The sequence below is a fragment of the Tachypleus tridentatus genome, chromosome 8, assembly GCF_004210375.1.
Source record: "Tachypleus tridentatus isolate NWPU-2018 chromosome 8, ASM421037v1, whole genome shotgun sequence".
NCBI lineage: Eukaryota > Metazoa > Arthropoda > Merostomata > Xiphosura > Limulidae > Tachypleus > Tachypleus tridentatus.
In genome coordinates this window covers 133,731,715-133,748,857 of record NC_134832.1, presented here as the reverse complement: position 1 = coordinate 133,748,857, position 17,143 = coordinate 133,731,715, and the positions used below count along the sequence as shown (strand labels likewise).

Here is a 17,143-nt window from a genome sequence, read left to right as displayed (position 1 = left end):
CTAGAAGAATAAATTTTCCACATTACTAGGTGAAAAGGATATCAACTGACTAATTTTTGAAGCGTTGAAAAATTATGTTTCACAAAACTTATTATTTTCGATATCGTAATATAACGTTTTAGTTATAATATTCGGCATTTTAATACGTCTGGTAATAAACAGAAGTCTGACCGAATCATGTAGCATATTTATTTACAATGAACAGGTAAGAACTGTAGTTTTGAGATAAATTTTTCTCATTAAGACGACTAGTAGAATGATGATATAGAAAAATATCAAATCGATATACAAAGTAATGTGTTCCGGGATATGCTTCAAGAAAGATAAAACATAAATTTTGAAAATTATCAATTCCTTATCCTTATTAGTAAATAGTAATATATTGGTTTACATACTCTTGGCCTAAGGGTACTTTGCCTTTGTACAAAGTGATTTCCAATTTGTTATTTTACTAGTTTAACATTTGGAAATTTTATATCTAAATTTAAATTTATAAAGTAAAACAATTCTAACAGTTAAGCAAAAATAAAACTATGAAACAATTTCTAATGTTGAAAACAAACGACTCTAAAACACGTGTAAAAGTATATTTATAAATAAATACGATTATTTTTATTTGCATTTTGTTTAGGATGAATCACATTTTAAAAGTGAGCATTAAATGCTTAAATACAGATTTAAGATTTCGAAAATTTATTATAATTATTGTTTAGTAAAATACTTAAGATAAATAAACTCATTTTAAAATGAACTGTTTTGATAAATATTAAATACAATTTACATGTTAATTAATGCCATATTTAGGATAATAAATGTGTTGTTTATAGTTTTCATATTTTTAATGACATCCATGTTAGACCATATGATTATCTTACACACTAACTTATAATAGTCAAGCAATAAAACAGCATGTTTATATACACTACATGGCCAAAAATATGTGGACACCCCTTTTAATTAGCGGGTTCCACTATTTCAGCCGGGCCCATCATGGCCAAGCGTGTTAAGGCGTGCGACTCGTAAACTAAGGGTCTCGGGTTCCCATCCCCGTCGAGCCAAACATGCTCGCCCTTTCAGCCGTGGTGGCGTTATAATGTGACCACTATTCGTTGGTAAAAGAGTAGCCCAAGAGTTGGCGGTGGGTAGTGATGGTGGTCTTTCACTGCTAAATTAGGGACAGATAGCCCTTGGGTAGCTTTGTGCGAAATTCAAAAACAAACAAACAAATATTTCAGCCACATCCATTGCTAATAGATGCATAAAATCAAGCACACAGCCATGCAATATTCATAGATAAACATTGGCAGTAGAATGGGTCGTACTGAAGAGCTCAGTGGCTTTCAACGTTGCACTGTCATAAGATGCCACCTTTACAACAAGTCAGTTCTTCAAATTTCTGCCCTACTATAGCTGTCCTGGCTAACTGTGAGTGCTGTTATTGTGAAGTTTAGGAGCAACAACAGCTCAGCCACAAAGCGGTAGGCCACACAAACTTACAGAACGGGACCGCAGAGTGCTGAAGCGCGTAAAAAGTGACTGTCCACAGTTGCAACACTTACTACCGAGTTCAAAACTACCTCTGGAAGCAACGTCAGCACAAAAACTGTTCATTGGGAGCTTCATGAAATGAATTTCAAAGGTCAAACAGCCACACACAAGCCTAAGATCACCACGTGCAATACTAAGCGTCGGCTGGACTGGTGTAAAACACACTGCCATTGGACTCTGGAGCAGTGGAAACGCGTTCTCTGGAGTGATGAATTACGCTTCACTATATGGCAGTCTGACAGACAAATCTGGGCAGATGCCAGGAGAACACTACTTGCCTGAATGTTTAATGTCAACTGTAAAGTTTTGTGGAGGAGGAAAAATGGTATGAGGCTGTTTTTCATGGTTTAGGCTAGAGTCTTTAGTTTCCAATGAAGGGAAATCTTAATGCTACAGCATACAATGACATTTTAGAGAATTGTATGCTTCCAACTTTGCGTTTTTTGTTTCAGCATGACAATGCCCTCGTGCACAAAGCGAGGTCCATAAAGACATGATTTGCCGAGGTTGGTGTGGAAGAACTTGACTGGCCTGCACAGAGTCGTGACCTCAACCCCATCGAATACCTTTGGGATGAATTGGAACGCCGTCTGCGAGCCAGGCCTTTTCGAACGACATCAGTGGCCAACCTCACTAATGCTCTTGTGGCTGAATAGAAGCGAATCCCTGCAGCCATGTTCCAATATCTAGTGAAAGTTCTTCCCAGAAGAGTAGAAGCTGTTATAGCAGCAAAGAAGGGACCAACTTCATATTAATGCCTATGGTTTTGGAATAAGATGTTCCACAAGCACATATGGGTGTGATGGTCGGGTGTCCACATAATTTTGTCCATGTAATGTATATACCACTAAATACTAATTAGCCCAGGTGTTGTTAAAAATTATGAAAAGTAGTTTTAAAAACCACGAAAAATACGTTGATGGGGTACTTACTCTTTAATACCTTCATCTGAAAGGTAAAGATCAAAATCAGTAAAAAGAATCTGAATTCTTTCGCGTCCTCTAGCGGTGAAATGGTAAACACAATAAAAGTTGTCAGGATAAGGTTCTGGGTAGTTCGGGCTGGTAAAGGTTCCATTCTTGGAAGTACCGCTATTAAACCACTGTTGATGAGGAGGCACTATTGAAAAAAATAAAAATAAATAAAACCTAGACAATTATTTAGTTAACACAATACATAATCTATGTATGTATTGTTCAGATGGTTTAATATTGATATAACCCTGTTGGTTTTTTGTTTCATTTTTTCAGTTCTAAGTATGTATTCATGGTGTTACGAAGAAGTCGCCAATGTTTAACTAATAACAGATTTCTGAGATTTATATTCAAGGTGGGAAAGTAACTCAATACAGACAAAAACATGGCTACTTTATAAACCTAGACAAGCTCATACAAAAAATGGTTGCATACAATACAAACAACACTAAACATTTCAAGGCCTAAAGAAACAACAAAAACCGTGTATTCTAATATAAGCTGATTAATATAATGAACAACAACAATTTATAGCATTAACCAATATCATGTCAACTGGAAGTCATAAATTCGTTGACGATCTTTCAACATCTTTAAAGGCCTGGCATGGCCTAGCGCGTTAAGGCGTGCGCTTCGTAATCTGAGGGTCGCGGGTTCGCGCCCGAGTCGCGCCAAACATGCTCGCCCTCCCAGCCGTGGGGGCGTTATAATGTGACGGTCAATCCCACTATTCGTTGGTAAAAGAGTAGCCCAAGAGTTGGCGGTGGGTGGTGATGACTAGCTGCCTTCCCTCTAGTCTTACACTGCTAAATTAGGGACGGCTAGCACAGATAGCCCTCGAGGAGCTTTGTGCGAAATTCCAAAACAAACAAACAAAACAAACAACATCTTTAGATCAGTATTGTAAATTATAGAATAATATTTCAAGCGACTGTCTCCTATTAAGAAATCAAGCAAATATCTGTTGGTTAATGCTTTGTATGGTTCTGTTATCTAGAACCCTTTACAAACATAAAAACGTATGTTTTGTGCCACAAAAAATGATCACATTCCAATCACGTGAGAAAGTTTCCTTCTGAGTTTAGCGCTGGCAATATTTTATTATATGAACTGATATTTCTTGTTATCGTTTTCATCACTGACAGTGTTTTACTAACACAACTGATGTTCAGTATTTACAATATTTTACAGACAGGAACTGATATTTGGTTTTCTTTCAGTCTTGACAGTATTTTATAGATATAAACTGACATTCAGTAATGACGACATTTTACTAGTATGAACTGACAAATTTGTGAATGTTGACAGCTTCGCACTGATATGAATTGACAGTTGATTTCGTTTCAGTATTGATAATACGTTAATGATTCAATGAAACATGGGAAAGTAACATATTCGTAAATGCATAATTCAAAATCAGTGTAGGGCCCGGCATGGCTAAGCGTGTTAAGACGTTTGACTCGTAATCCGAGGGTCGCGGGTTCGAATCCCGGTCGCAGCAAACATGCTCGCCCTTTTAGCCGTGGGGCGTTATAATGTAACGGTCAATCCCACTATTCGTTGTAAAAGAGTAGCCCCAGAGTTGGCGGTGGGTTGTGATGACTAGCTGTCTTCCCTCTAGTCTTACGCTACTAAATTAGGGACGGCTAGCGCAGATAAGCCTTTATCTTATAGCTTTTATAAGATAGCTTTTAGTGAAATTCAAAATAAACAAAATCAATGTAATATCAAGCACGAGAAAATGAAAAATCTGAGTAGATGTTGGACTTCATTCTTGCTCCAAGAAGTATCAAGAACATAAATTACTTGTCACCGTAGAAAACATGAAATAAGTAAAAACGTCATAAATATACCCACGTGAAACTTACTTGCATTAGCAACCAAATAGGACTCGAACGAAATAGTATATATATATATATATAATAGAACTAACGCTTAATACTAGCTTACCCATTTAGTAGATCAAATACAAATTTGAAGAATACAGTAAACCAGAATTTCATAATAATATCGAAACATTATACGAGAAAAACTGAAATTTTATGATCAATAAAATATTTAAATACTATAAAAGTGTAGAGAACCCGTAATTTTACGTGTCATGTCAATAGAACCGTTATTATACCAATATAATGTTCGGTTTACTACTTAACCCTTCTTCAGTTAATTGTTACGATAATGCAACTTTAATTTCTTTAACAACGTTATGGACGGTAATTAGTAAGCCTACTTATTTACGTGCTTTAACTTAAATCAATGCCAAATTAAGAATCCGCTTTTGTGGAAGCTTCGTAAAAGTATTTTCGCGAAATACCCGGGTTCACTAAGAGATTGGGTGAAAAGGTTTTCAAAACTCGTTGCTGAGACGATTTGTCTGGCGCTATTTAGAAATTATTGAGGCCAGCAGTTCAGAAGGCGTTATGTGACACACACACACACACTTTGAAACTTATTATATAAAAGAAGTAGAGTTTTGTAAGAAAACAAAGCTTCAAACGGAAAATGATATAATGTAAAATTTCCTAATTAAACAGTCTCCCGCTGGTACAGCGGTAAGTCTGTGTTCTAAGAAAACACACTCACACATACATACTCCTAATTAAATAAATATGTAAAAAGAGGAAAGTTAAATTTACATAATTAGACGAAGATGCATAGGCCTGGCATGGCCAAGTGTGTTAAGGCGTTCGACTCGTAATCCAAGGGTCGCGGGTTCGAATCCCGATTGCACCAAACATGCTCGCCTTTTCAGCCGTGGGGGCGTTATAATGCGACGGTCAATCCCACTATTCGTTGGTAAAAGAGTAGCCCAAGAGTTGGCGGTGGGTAGTGATGACTAGCACTATAGTCTTATACTGCTAAATTAGGGACGGCTAGCGCAGATAGCCCTCGAGTAGCTTTGTGCGAAATTCAAAACACACAAACAGACCAAGATGCAAAGAATATCAGCTAATTTCAGAAAATCAAATAAATATGTAAACAATAAAGAGAGGCAAAGTTTACACAATTAAAGAAAGACGCAAAGAATAAATAAAAACTAAACTTAATTAAGAAAGATGCAAACAATACAGAAAATAAGTTGAAGTTATGATAAATTAAAGATACAAACAATAAAGAGGATCAGCTACATTTGTATAACCAAATACTTAGTTGTTTGTTAGGGCTATCATCTACCCACCGCCAACTTTTTGGGCTACTCTTTTACGAACGAATAGTAGGACTGACTGTGACATTATAACGCCTCCACAGCTGAAAGATCAAGCATGTTTGGTGTGACAGAGATTCGAACCAGTGAACATCAAATTACGAGTCGAGTACCTCTAACCAATAAACAATAAAGATAAGTTGAAATTAAATAATTAAACAAAGACGAAAACAATAAAGAAAATTATTAATGTTACATAATTTTTTGTTTGTTTGGGAATTTCGCACAAAGCTACTCGAGGGCTATCTGTGCTAGCCGTCTCTAATTTAGCAGTGTAAGACTAGAGGGAAGGCAGCTAGTCATCACCACCCACCGCCAACTCTTGGGCTACTATTTACCAACGAATAGTGGGATTGACCGTCACATTATACACCCCCACGGCTGGGAGGGCGAGCATGTTTAGCGCGACGCGGGCGCGAACCCGCGACCCTCGGATTACGAGTCGCACGCCTTACGCGCTAGGCCATGCCGGGCCTTTTTACATAATTAATTATGCAAATAACAAAAGGAATTAAAGATGAATAATTAAACAAAGATGCAAATAACGGAAAATATAAGCTAAATCTACGTAATTAAATCAATATGTCAACGATAAAATAAACTAACTTTATATATAATTAAACAAAGATGCAAACTGTAGAGAAGATAATCTGAAATTATACAATTAAGCAGAGATGCAATTTCAATAAATAAAGTGAGTTCAATTTACATAGATATATATATATCAACACACGGAATGATATAAAATCAACAGGATACCTTCATTACGTCTTACTCGATGGATGTCTTTTCCAGTTGAGACCGTAAACATCGCGAAGATAGATATTACAAATCCTATGTAAAATCTACTGGACATTATCAAACTTACAAAATAAAAGTGCTGTGGGACATAACACAGTAATGATACGAAATGATTATGGAATTTAAAAAACGACTATGTATATCTTTCTTAGTATATTACCTATAAAACAAACTTTCTCTACGATAAGTAGTAATGTGATATCTGAGAGCTTCTACGACGGACGGACGAAAGAAGAAAGAAAAGGCCTAGAGCTCACCAAAAAAACGCATGCGCAAACACTAAGATTGGTGGTGTTCTTGGTTAACTCTTCGCAAGAACGTGGTAAAAAGAAGCGAGATGTAACATTGTCGTAATTACCACTTATGTACTAGATGTAACAGTAAAAAGATTAACTAGAAGCCGTAAACTATATTTAATGCTAAACAAAGAAGAGAAAACGCGTGTAAAATCTACAACAAAAACACAACCAATAGCAATTAAAAAATGAAAAGGAATTGAGTATTCGAATAAAAATATCGTATGGAAAAACAAAGGTGGATGGATAGACACCAAATAAACTATATTTTCCCATAAACATATTTACAGTGAATTAAATGTTTTTGTTTCATCAAAGTCTTCCTATGTTGAAAGTTAAGAGCGTTTTCAAATATAAGGTAACGTTTGTAATGCATTTTATCTTTAGTGGATGCTCGTCATGGCCAGGTGGGTAAGGCACCGACTTGTAATCTGAGGGTCGCGGGTTTAAATCCCTGTCACACCAAACATACTTGCCCTTTCATCCATGGGGCGCTATAATGTTACGGTCAATCACACTATTCGTTCGTAAAAGAGTAACCCAAGAGATGGCGGTGGGTAGTGATGACCAGCTGCCTTTCCTCTACTCTTACACTGCTAAATTAGGGACGGCTAGTACAAATAGCCCTCGAGTAGCTTTGCGCGAAATTCAAAACAAACAATCATCTTTAGTTTACTTAAATTCAACGTTTAGGACTGTTTTATTAGTATTATTCCCCGGTTTACAGACTTACAACACTAAAATCTGGGGGTCGATACCCCTCGTTGGATAGGCAATATGGCTTTGCTTAATAAGAAATAAACGTTTATTAGAATTAGCTTAATCACCTTACAGTGTGGTTTTTACACGGGAAATAAATATAAAAACACACTTAATTATTTCATTTTGAAATAAATAATGCAATTTCAAACGGGTCTGCCGATATTTATTAGAGGACTGGGGATGACCATGTACAAATGAGTCCACATACGAAAATAAATTAGAAATTTGGTTAATCGCGTCCACGGAATTGTGAGTTATTATGCATTTTCGCATGAGAAGCTAATGACGCTTAAAAGCAAATAAATAGATTTGTTTTCGACACTGTTTGAACAGCGGTGGTCTAGTAGTTCGTTTCCTTTACCGAGAAATCACACTTAACACTTTGAGGTTGTGGAAGCATTGTAACTGTAAAGATAAAATCTCATTTTTCATTATAGGAGTCCATGAAATGGCGTTTGATGTTGTTTACCAGTTACCATCTCTCTAGATTATTATTTCAAGATTAGGGACAACTAGGCGCAAAGAACCATTGTCTGGCTTTGCGCAACTTTTTTTAAACAAACAGGTAATCAACCTGAAGACATCTTATGTGCAGTTGGCTAAATGACTAGGTCAGAGATCCCTAGGGTTTAAGTGCAGCATTTTCTATTTTTCAGCCAATGCCAATCGCTTCAACAAGGACTTCGATTCATCAATCCACAACCAAATAAGTATCCGCCAGGTAACCCCTGTCTAGTGTGTTTAAAGAATAAGGAAGTTAAAGTTTGTTTTTAATCACAAAGCAACATAAAGTGCTGTCTGTGTTCTGTCCACAACAGGTATCGAAATTCGGTTTTTAGTGTTGTAAGCCCGCAAATATAGCACTGTGCCACTGGAGAGAAACTAAACGATGATGATAAAAACTATGGGTTTTTGTGTTACAGGACTTCTTACTGAGAGTAAGCGCTTTTTTTTTCGTTGTTTGTAAGATTACTTGTGTTATTATATACTTGCTGGGGTACCCCTACCCTGGACGAAAGTTACGTAAATTCATGATTAATGATAGGTTATTTTAGAACATGGAAAGTTGTTTCCTTTATATATTATTTAAAAAAAACAAAACAAAACACAAAATGTGAAATCGTAAATTTGAATGCATCTCCTTATGGACCCAACAAACCTTCATGCCAAATTTGGCGAAGATTCATTAACAAAAGCGAAGTAGTGGTAAAAAAAAAAACAACTCGCAAAAACCACAAAATGCAAAATTGAATATTTGTGTGTACTTTCTCATGGACCCAATAAAACTCCATACCAATTTTGGTGAAGATCCCTTCACACCCTCTGATGTATTTACATGGACAAACAATAAACAGTACTATTATGTTTTGATAGATGGTGTCAGTTCAAAACATGTGCGTGTAATGTATTCATGACGTGATATCTGCAATTTTAGAATGGAGAAAAATAAACTTTTCCGTGACAGAAAATAAAGACAAAACAGGAAAATTGTGACCCCTATTGCAAATATACATGCACACAGGATACAAATTTCGCGATGTTGAGGGTTGCACATCACATAATAAAAGAGTTTATTCCAGTATCATTCATGCAAGAGTTCCATTATAGTATGAAATAAATAAATGCGTGGACTTCAGTAGTAATGATTTAAGTTAGAAATGTCTACTAAATACAGTGCACGAAACAATTAAATAAGAATTTATTATCTTTTTAGATAATGGAAGGAGAATTATTGTAATAAAAGAAAATAAATCATCCCATAAGTTCACTCTTTGCAAAATGGCATTTTCCGATTAGTCTTTGTGGTAATATTTATCTGATGTTAGTTTATATGTATGTTTTAATTCTTCTTTGTCTACACAACTTACTTGGAACAGTGGTTGTGATATCTTGAGACAGTTTTCTTCGGTCTGTTTTTGCAAGAAAAAAAAGCAGACGTTTATCGGAAACATAAACTTTAAAAACACAACATTAATATTGATTAATAATACTTAGGAATTCATATTAATAAAAACTAAAACAAATCATTTTTGTTTGTTTATATACTCTTCAAAAAAAGAAACGCAAAAGGCAAATTTTGATACATATTGTTAACAAGTTTATTCCGGGTAGTTCTGTATGACATGTGTGAAACTTTGCACATTCACTGCTGAACATCCAAAGTCTGCAAAGGCGAAGTCCACGCTCACTAGTTGAAGTTTAACGTCACTCAACGTCAATAACGAGTATGCCCCCCTGTGAGCATCAATAACTGCTTGGCATCTACTGCCCATTGAAGCGATGAGATGACGAATAACATCCTGTGGAATGGCTGTCCACTCAGCCTGCAAAGCTACTGCAAGCTAAGGTAGAGTCTGCGGTTGAGGTTGTCGCCGTCGCAGACGTCGGTCCAACTCGTCCCAAAGATGTTCGATGGGTTTACATCTGGTGATCTGGAGGGCCAGGGAAGAACGTTGATGTTGTGGTGTCTCAAGAAGACAGTGGTGAGTCGGGTAGTGTGAGGACGGGCGTTTTCATGTTGAAAAACGTCGTTGACGTTCACCATGATGAGTTGCACATAGGGCCTAAGAATCTCGTCGACGGTTGCGTACGGTCTGATCGGAAATCCTACGCAGCCCTGGTATTGTTGAGGCAGTAGACGTCGCAATGGTGGTCCTATCCCGAAGGTGACGTAACCGGATGTAGCGATCTTGTGCGGGCGTGGTCACACGAGGTCTGCCAGATCGTGGACGGTCACAAGTTGATCCATGTTGTTGGTGACGATTCTATAGCCTTGTGATGGTGCTTGGGTGGACATTCACAGCTCTGGCAACATCTGATCGAGATTCGCCTGCTTTCAAGCGACCAGTGGCGTTGTTGCGTTGTGCTTCAGTCAGTCTTGGCGTAACTGTATTGTGTGTCGGTGGCTTAACACTGAGCTATGGAAACCGAGAACCCGTCACTTTTATAGGGATTGTGCACATGTTGCACTTGCAGAACATTCAGATCTCTCAAACAAGTTTATTGGACACGAATGCGTTTTGGCGAAAAATCCGATGTTTTCCTCCGTTTTCAAAGTGCACAACTTTTATTGTCATTTTGGTCTGACAATCAGTGCCTTAACACGTGTAACATCACATACTCTGAGCTTGTAACGTTATTACATATATTTCTCTTTAAAATAACAAAATATCCCTTTTGCGTTTCTTTTTTTGAAGAGCATATGTAAGTAAAGACCTACACAATAGATTATTTACTTTGTGCTCCCCGATAATCTCGAACTCTGAATTACAGCGTTATGAGTTTCTTTAAAATTGCCACTGAGGCATTTAGGAACAACATAGATGAAGTTCATATTTTGAAATTTCCTGTAAATGATCACATTTAAAAACTTAAATTCGTGTTAGTTTTTTCAGATGACCTTCAGAAACGCAGATAAATATACAAACAAATAGAAGAAAAGTCGAACAGATATTATGAGTTTTGTTACTTACATGTAAGTAAAACCTTTCAAAATATTTTGACGAAATTTGTAGAAGTTATGATTGAGTTTTAAAGCTAAGAAGAGAAGCTGTGAGCTAGAAAAATTAATGTATAGATTAACTTAAGAAATATGTCTAGAACATTAAAACTGGAAAAGAAAAAGTTTTAAATTCTTAAAAGGGAATCTAGATAACAACAGCCAATAAGAAGAATCTCAGTGAATTAGAACTGAAAAGCAGTATCAACCAAATTATAAAGTAATTAGTAGGTGATCTATTGTTTTGATATTGTGAAACTGTGGTCCACTAAGAACAAGGTATATTAAATTATAAATGTTTTAAAACTTGGAGAGTGTAAGCTTCAAATATTTGTTTTATGGAGTTATAGAACAAATAAGATCATACATTTTTTATTGATTATTTAATCTATCTAATATAATAATCAAGTATATATTTAAATCTGTAGGGCTGGCATGGCCAGGTACTTGAGACGCTCGACTCGTAATCTGAAAGTTGCAGGTTCGAGTCCCCGTCACACCAAACTTGCTCGCCATTTCAGCCGTGGGGTCATTATAATGTGACGGTCAATCACACTATTCATTGGTAATAGAGTAACCCAAGAGTTAGCGGTGGGTGGTGATGACTAGCTGCCTTCCTTGTAGTCTTACACTGCTAAATTAAGGACGGCTAGCGCAGATAGCCTTTGTGTAGCTTTGCGCGAAATCCTGAAACAAACAATTTAAAGCTGAAGATCACTTGTTTCTTCTGCTAAGATGTTATTGATCATATCCCAGTATATTACTTAAGATGCTTAATAACCTTAAAATTGTCTTATTTTTGTAAAAGAAATTCATAGTTAAAACCGTATAGGCGACTAAGATATCGAAATTAAAGAATTGGGTGAACAATTGTCAAGTTTTTCTTCATACTTTTATTTAAAGAAAGATGACGTTTTAAGGTAGCGCTTTTCGTCAGATCTTGCAGCTTACAAAAAGGGGCATGCGTAGACTTCAAATTAAGAATGCTGTGCGTGAAATTTCTGTGTAAAACTACATCTTTTACGTAAATGTTACACGTCATGAAAGTATAAAACAGATTGCAATTAAAATGTAAACGAAATATATGGAAAAGTGAAATCCTACAAGAAAGAAAAGCGGATGGTTGTAGGGGTCCCAGGTTGTTAATAGTTAAGACATTAATAATAAATCGCATGCATACATTCTGGAAACAGAAGTTTAAGAGTTACAAAGGTCAAACACAATCAGTGTGGATATTGTCGTTAAGACAAGGTTGTTCGAAGGTTGGTCACGCATACAGTGTAGAACCGTGAGATATTTCACTTGATGACCTTTGCTCATCAGCCACATTAAAATGAACATTACGTGTTTATTTCTACATCTTTCAAAACTTTACGTACATACAAACGTAGTTAGAATATGTAAGTGCTTTGTTGAAATGCGGAAGTAGAACAGAGCTTGAAGAAATAAAGCTTGACAGTAACATGTGTTAATAAACATTTTGTTGACGACATAAGTTCTTGTACAAAGTCAAATTACTAAAATATAAAGTTTATTTATTGTGCGATATTGTCCTTCTTAGGGCGATTTAAATATGTAGTCATATATTATATGCGTCAGATTGAGGAAGCTACCATCATTTCAGGACATGATATTTAATAATTTAGCACTGAAAATTTTCAATCACTTGACTGAGTAGGTTTTAATTATCGCACTGTTCTTGCGGGGCTAATTAATGATAAGGATATAAAATGTCATTTTTTAGTACTCTGTCTTTAAAAAATGAGATAAAGTAACACGTGGAAATTATTTTGTTACATAAAGTCAAATTAGTAAGAGTTTTATTGCATAAAAACGTTTTACTGACGATGTAAATTGTTTGCATAAAGTCAAATTAGTAAAAATACAAGTTTTAATTATTGAACAATATTATTCTTTTTTTCGGGTGATTTAAACCTATAATCACGTACTGTATGCATAGTAAAAACGTATTTCATTGTGATAATGTTATGTTAAATAATATATAATGTCATTGAAAAACACTGAACTGATAATTAAAAGAGTAAGTGTTAACTAAGATATCGTCCTTTTAGGACAGGAAATTTAATTCACTGATGAATTAGTGTTAAACATCTTCTTTAGAGTGAATTAATTGTAAATGATTTAATGAATTAGTGTCAAGCATACTTTTTAGAATCATTTAACTGATTACTTATGTTATTGTTGAGACACGTACTGTATGAGTTATGGCCACCTATCTGGTATCAATCTATAATTTCAGCCCGTCATCAGTTAGTTTCGCCCCTAGTGGCACATTGTTGAACTATAACGTCATGGTCATTTATGATGGCGGCCAAGCAACTCGTCCATGACGACGAGCTACCTTAGACGTCACCTCCTCCTCTAAGGCAGCCAATCTTTAGATGTGATAGTGAGGAACATACTGCTTACATACGTATATTTGCGTACTCCTAGTACACCTATACTGAATATTGGCATAACATATTCTAGATATTCATCCAACTCATAAGTATAACTTTATATCAAAATAAACACTGCCCTAATTTGTTTTTCAGGCTTGGTAGTTTGTGTGAATTGAGCTAAGCGCATCTACTAATTTGTATTTCTATATACATTTTTTCTTACTCTGCTTGTGTGATTTCTATGTGATTCAATTGCAGGTTTTTGTGGTTGTTTTCAATCTTTTTGCAAAGGTACACAAAAGCTGTTCGCACGTAACAATCCTTAATACTAAATTGATAAACCAGAAGGAAGGCAGCTAATCAACAACAGCCACCACCAACTGTTGAGATACTTTTAACTGACTGGACAGTGAGACTGTACTATGACTCTTATAGTGCGCTGATGGCTTCAAAGCGTGGAGACTGATTTTGTGCAAGGATACTCAAACCACGAATTATAAGATTTACGGCTCAGGTATACCAGCCTTTCGACTACGTTCGGCCCACTAGTAATGTACTGTAGAATTTCATCTGTGTTCAGTGTGTTAGTTTATATAGTCTGTGCCTGTTTACATTGTACTATTATTAAATAGGAAATCCATAATGAGTTTTCTGTTGTATTTAATACGGTTGTGTGTGTGTGAGAGAGAGAATTATGATATATTGTGAAGATTAAATGTGCATGTTTATCCGCTAATTGTATATCTGAAACTTTTCCCCTTTTTGATAGGGTCGTGCATGAGTGAAATAACATTAGTGAGTTTTAAATGACTTACCCATTGACGGCGTATCTAGATCTTCCTCAAGGACAGTGTCGTTCTGAAATATGAAGGTAGCTTTAAATCCTTGAGATGGAAAATGGCCGCGACTGTGAAAGAGGACAAACAAATCAGGACCAGTTGAAACAAAATCTATGAAACTGTCGGTGTTACAAAGTTCTCCAATCATAGGACTTTTACTACTTTCACCGTCGTAAATCTCGATCTTGTCTGGATTGATCAGGCAGCTGTAACGAATCAAATTGTCAGACAGGCAATCTACACATCAAGGTTAGCAAGTAAGTCTACATGAACTTTAGTAGCACGTTTCCTGAGTAGGAGATATAACCCTTGAATTCTTGACTCTTTTCTATATATTCGCTGTCTGTGGAAGTTTCATTGTATCATACTGAGTAAATGTTTCGATTATACCAATACCCACTTTGAAGAACTGATAAAACAATAGGATGAATTAACTAGTGCTTGAAGTGGAAAGTTGAGTACTATATTTCTTGTTTTTCTTCTCTAATATTTAATTGTTATTATGAAATCAATTAAAAGGTAGCAAAACAGAAACTTACTCTGTTGGACAAGGTAAGTTGATGAAAACAAAAGTTCTTCATAAGGTATACTCGCGAGTAGTTCGTGCATTGTGTAATTCGATATGGTTGTGCGAGCTACACGTCCGCCTCGCTAATTTATTTATAAATTGTATGGAGGGATATTCAGTTAAACAAGATTCATAGGACGTGTGTGTGTTTTTTATATAGCAAAGTCACATTGGGCTCTCTGATGAGCCCACCGAGGGGAATCGAACCCCTGATTTTAGCGTTGTAAATCTCTACACTTAACGCTGTACTAGCTGGTGGCGTTCATGGGGCACTAAAACAATAAAACCAAATACAAACAACTGTACACTGTTACGAATTATTGCATGGAAACTTTGATAATTACTTTGTGGTTATGAACTCAATCACACGGATTGAATCCTTTTATATAACCGTTCTTTTCTGAGCAGATTGCTGTTTACTAAATGGTAGTGGAATGGTTTCAAGCCCTTCTGAAAAGAAGTAGGTTGGATGAACCCACAAGGAACTTGATGGGTAGAGAGTTTAACAAAAATCAATTTTGAAAAGCCGTGGACATCTTTGATAATATCAGGGTTAAAATAACTTTCCACTAATTTCGTGAGTAAATGTTGAAAAGCATCAAACCACGGATTTCTTTGTTTAAAATACGATAAGATACATGGTTATTTTGTTTGCGTGAGGGTAATATTGAAAGGCAAACAAAGTTTTCTGCTCAGTGAACGAGAAACAGGTTCTGATCTGACAAACAACGACAAAAGCACTTTAATCAGATATGTCTAGATGTTCTAATATCCATTAATACAACAAGAAAACTCCAGTTTTTCCACATATGAGCATAACAACATGCACCTTCACAAGTGAATAATTTGAGTCAAGTTAGATTCTGATCAAGTAAAAAATGTGTTTATTTTTTGAAAGACAAATAAACTCCAAAACACAAAGTTAATAGTAGGAAAATACTTAGTGTCGTATAAATAAATATGAAATAAAGTTTAAATTCACAGTAACTAAATTTGTACGGATACAAGTTTCGATTCTTGCACGTGTCCTCTTCATTCCTGTGATTGGACTAAAGAGGACACGTGAAAGTATTGTAACTAATATCGATATAAATTTGGTGATGTTCCGTTATTGTAGAAATAAAATTTATTTAAAATTACACATGTTAGCCCTATTTGTCATACACTTTCGTTGTAGATCTAAAGCCAAATATATTCATTAAATATTGGTAGGTGATTTGTTTTGAATAAAATAATTATTTTTTCTCACCTTAAGTCATTATTTTGTAAATGAACTTGCTCGAATATAATTTTTACTCTTTCATTGAGATTTCCAGCAAAGCGGTAAGAGCAGTCAACATTCTTGGGGTAGATGCTAGGGTATTGTGGAGAAAAGAAGCGCCCTCTACTTCCGTTGATCATATTACTATCAATGTTATAATCACACTTGCTACCGTTTGTCAACTCACCAGCGGTTTCAAATAGAGCTGAAAGATAAAAACTGCTCATTAGTGGGGTTTCAAAAACTGACAAATAAATGCAATGTTCATCTAGTAATAGACTAGAGGTACGGCCATTAGTCAACACCACACACCTCCAATTCTTAAGCTAATTTTCACCAGCAAATAGTGAGATTCAACACCATATTATAACACCCAATTGATGTAAGGACGATTATGTTAAGCAAAGAAGTTCGATTCTGCGACCCTCAGATTGCAAGTTTAAAGTTTAAACTACCAGGTTATGCAAGGTCACAAATATCAGATAAGTATGTGAAAAGAAAGAGTAAACAAAACACACCAATATGTTCATCAGTTTCTTTAGAGCTGAATAATAAACTTTGTACCAACAGTTCAACAGAGCTGAAATATTAGTGTGGTATTTCAGTTCTCCAACTTCAAGCTGATTTCACATTTTTCCTGATGGTTTGAAGTCAAATATGATAAAACAAAGAAATGTTTTTAGTGCCTCAGAAATTTCACCTGAAGCTAAAAATCTCCTTTTATCAAGATTTTAGTGCTTATAAGCATAGCATAATAATAAACGTGTTTTATCAGTTCTCCAGTGTTTTCACACAAAGACGATTAATAAGCATTAGTTACCATTTCTTCTAAAATGTCAAAATAAAACTAAAAGTTTTAGCATAAAAATGAGGGATCAGCATGGCCAGGTGGGTTAAGGCGTTCGACTCGTAATCTGAGGGTCGCGGGTTCGAATTTCTGGCGCGCTTAACATGCTCGCCCTTTCAGCCGTGGGGGCGTTATAATGTG

General features: G+C 35.7%; 1 protein-coding gene across 1 annotated transcript in view; it reads right to left on the bottom strand.

The window, feature by feature from the left end:
* Window positions 1-17,143, bottom strand: part of LOC143223537 (suppressor of lurcher protein 1-like) — a 139,571-nt gene that overhangs the window by 12,904 nt on the left and 109,524 nt on the right. The window contains exons 6-9 of the mRNA XM_076451618.1: window positions 16,144-16,360; window positions 14,303-14,532; window positions 9,455-9,496; window positions 2,481-2,667 (exon numbers count right to left, since the gene is read on the bottom strand). Coding sequence (XP_076307733.1) covers window positions 2,481-2,667; window positions 9,455-9,496; window positions 14,303-14,532; window positions 16,144-16,360 — 676 coding nt within the window. The remainder of the gene's footprint in view (window positions 1-2,480; window positions 2,668-9,454; window positions 9,497-14,302; window positions 14,533-16,143; window positions 16,361-17,143) is intronic.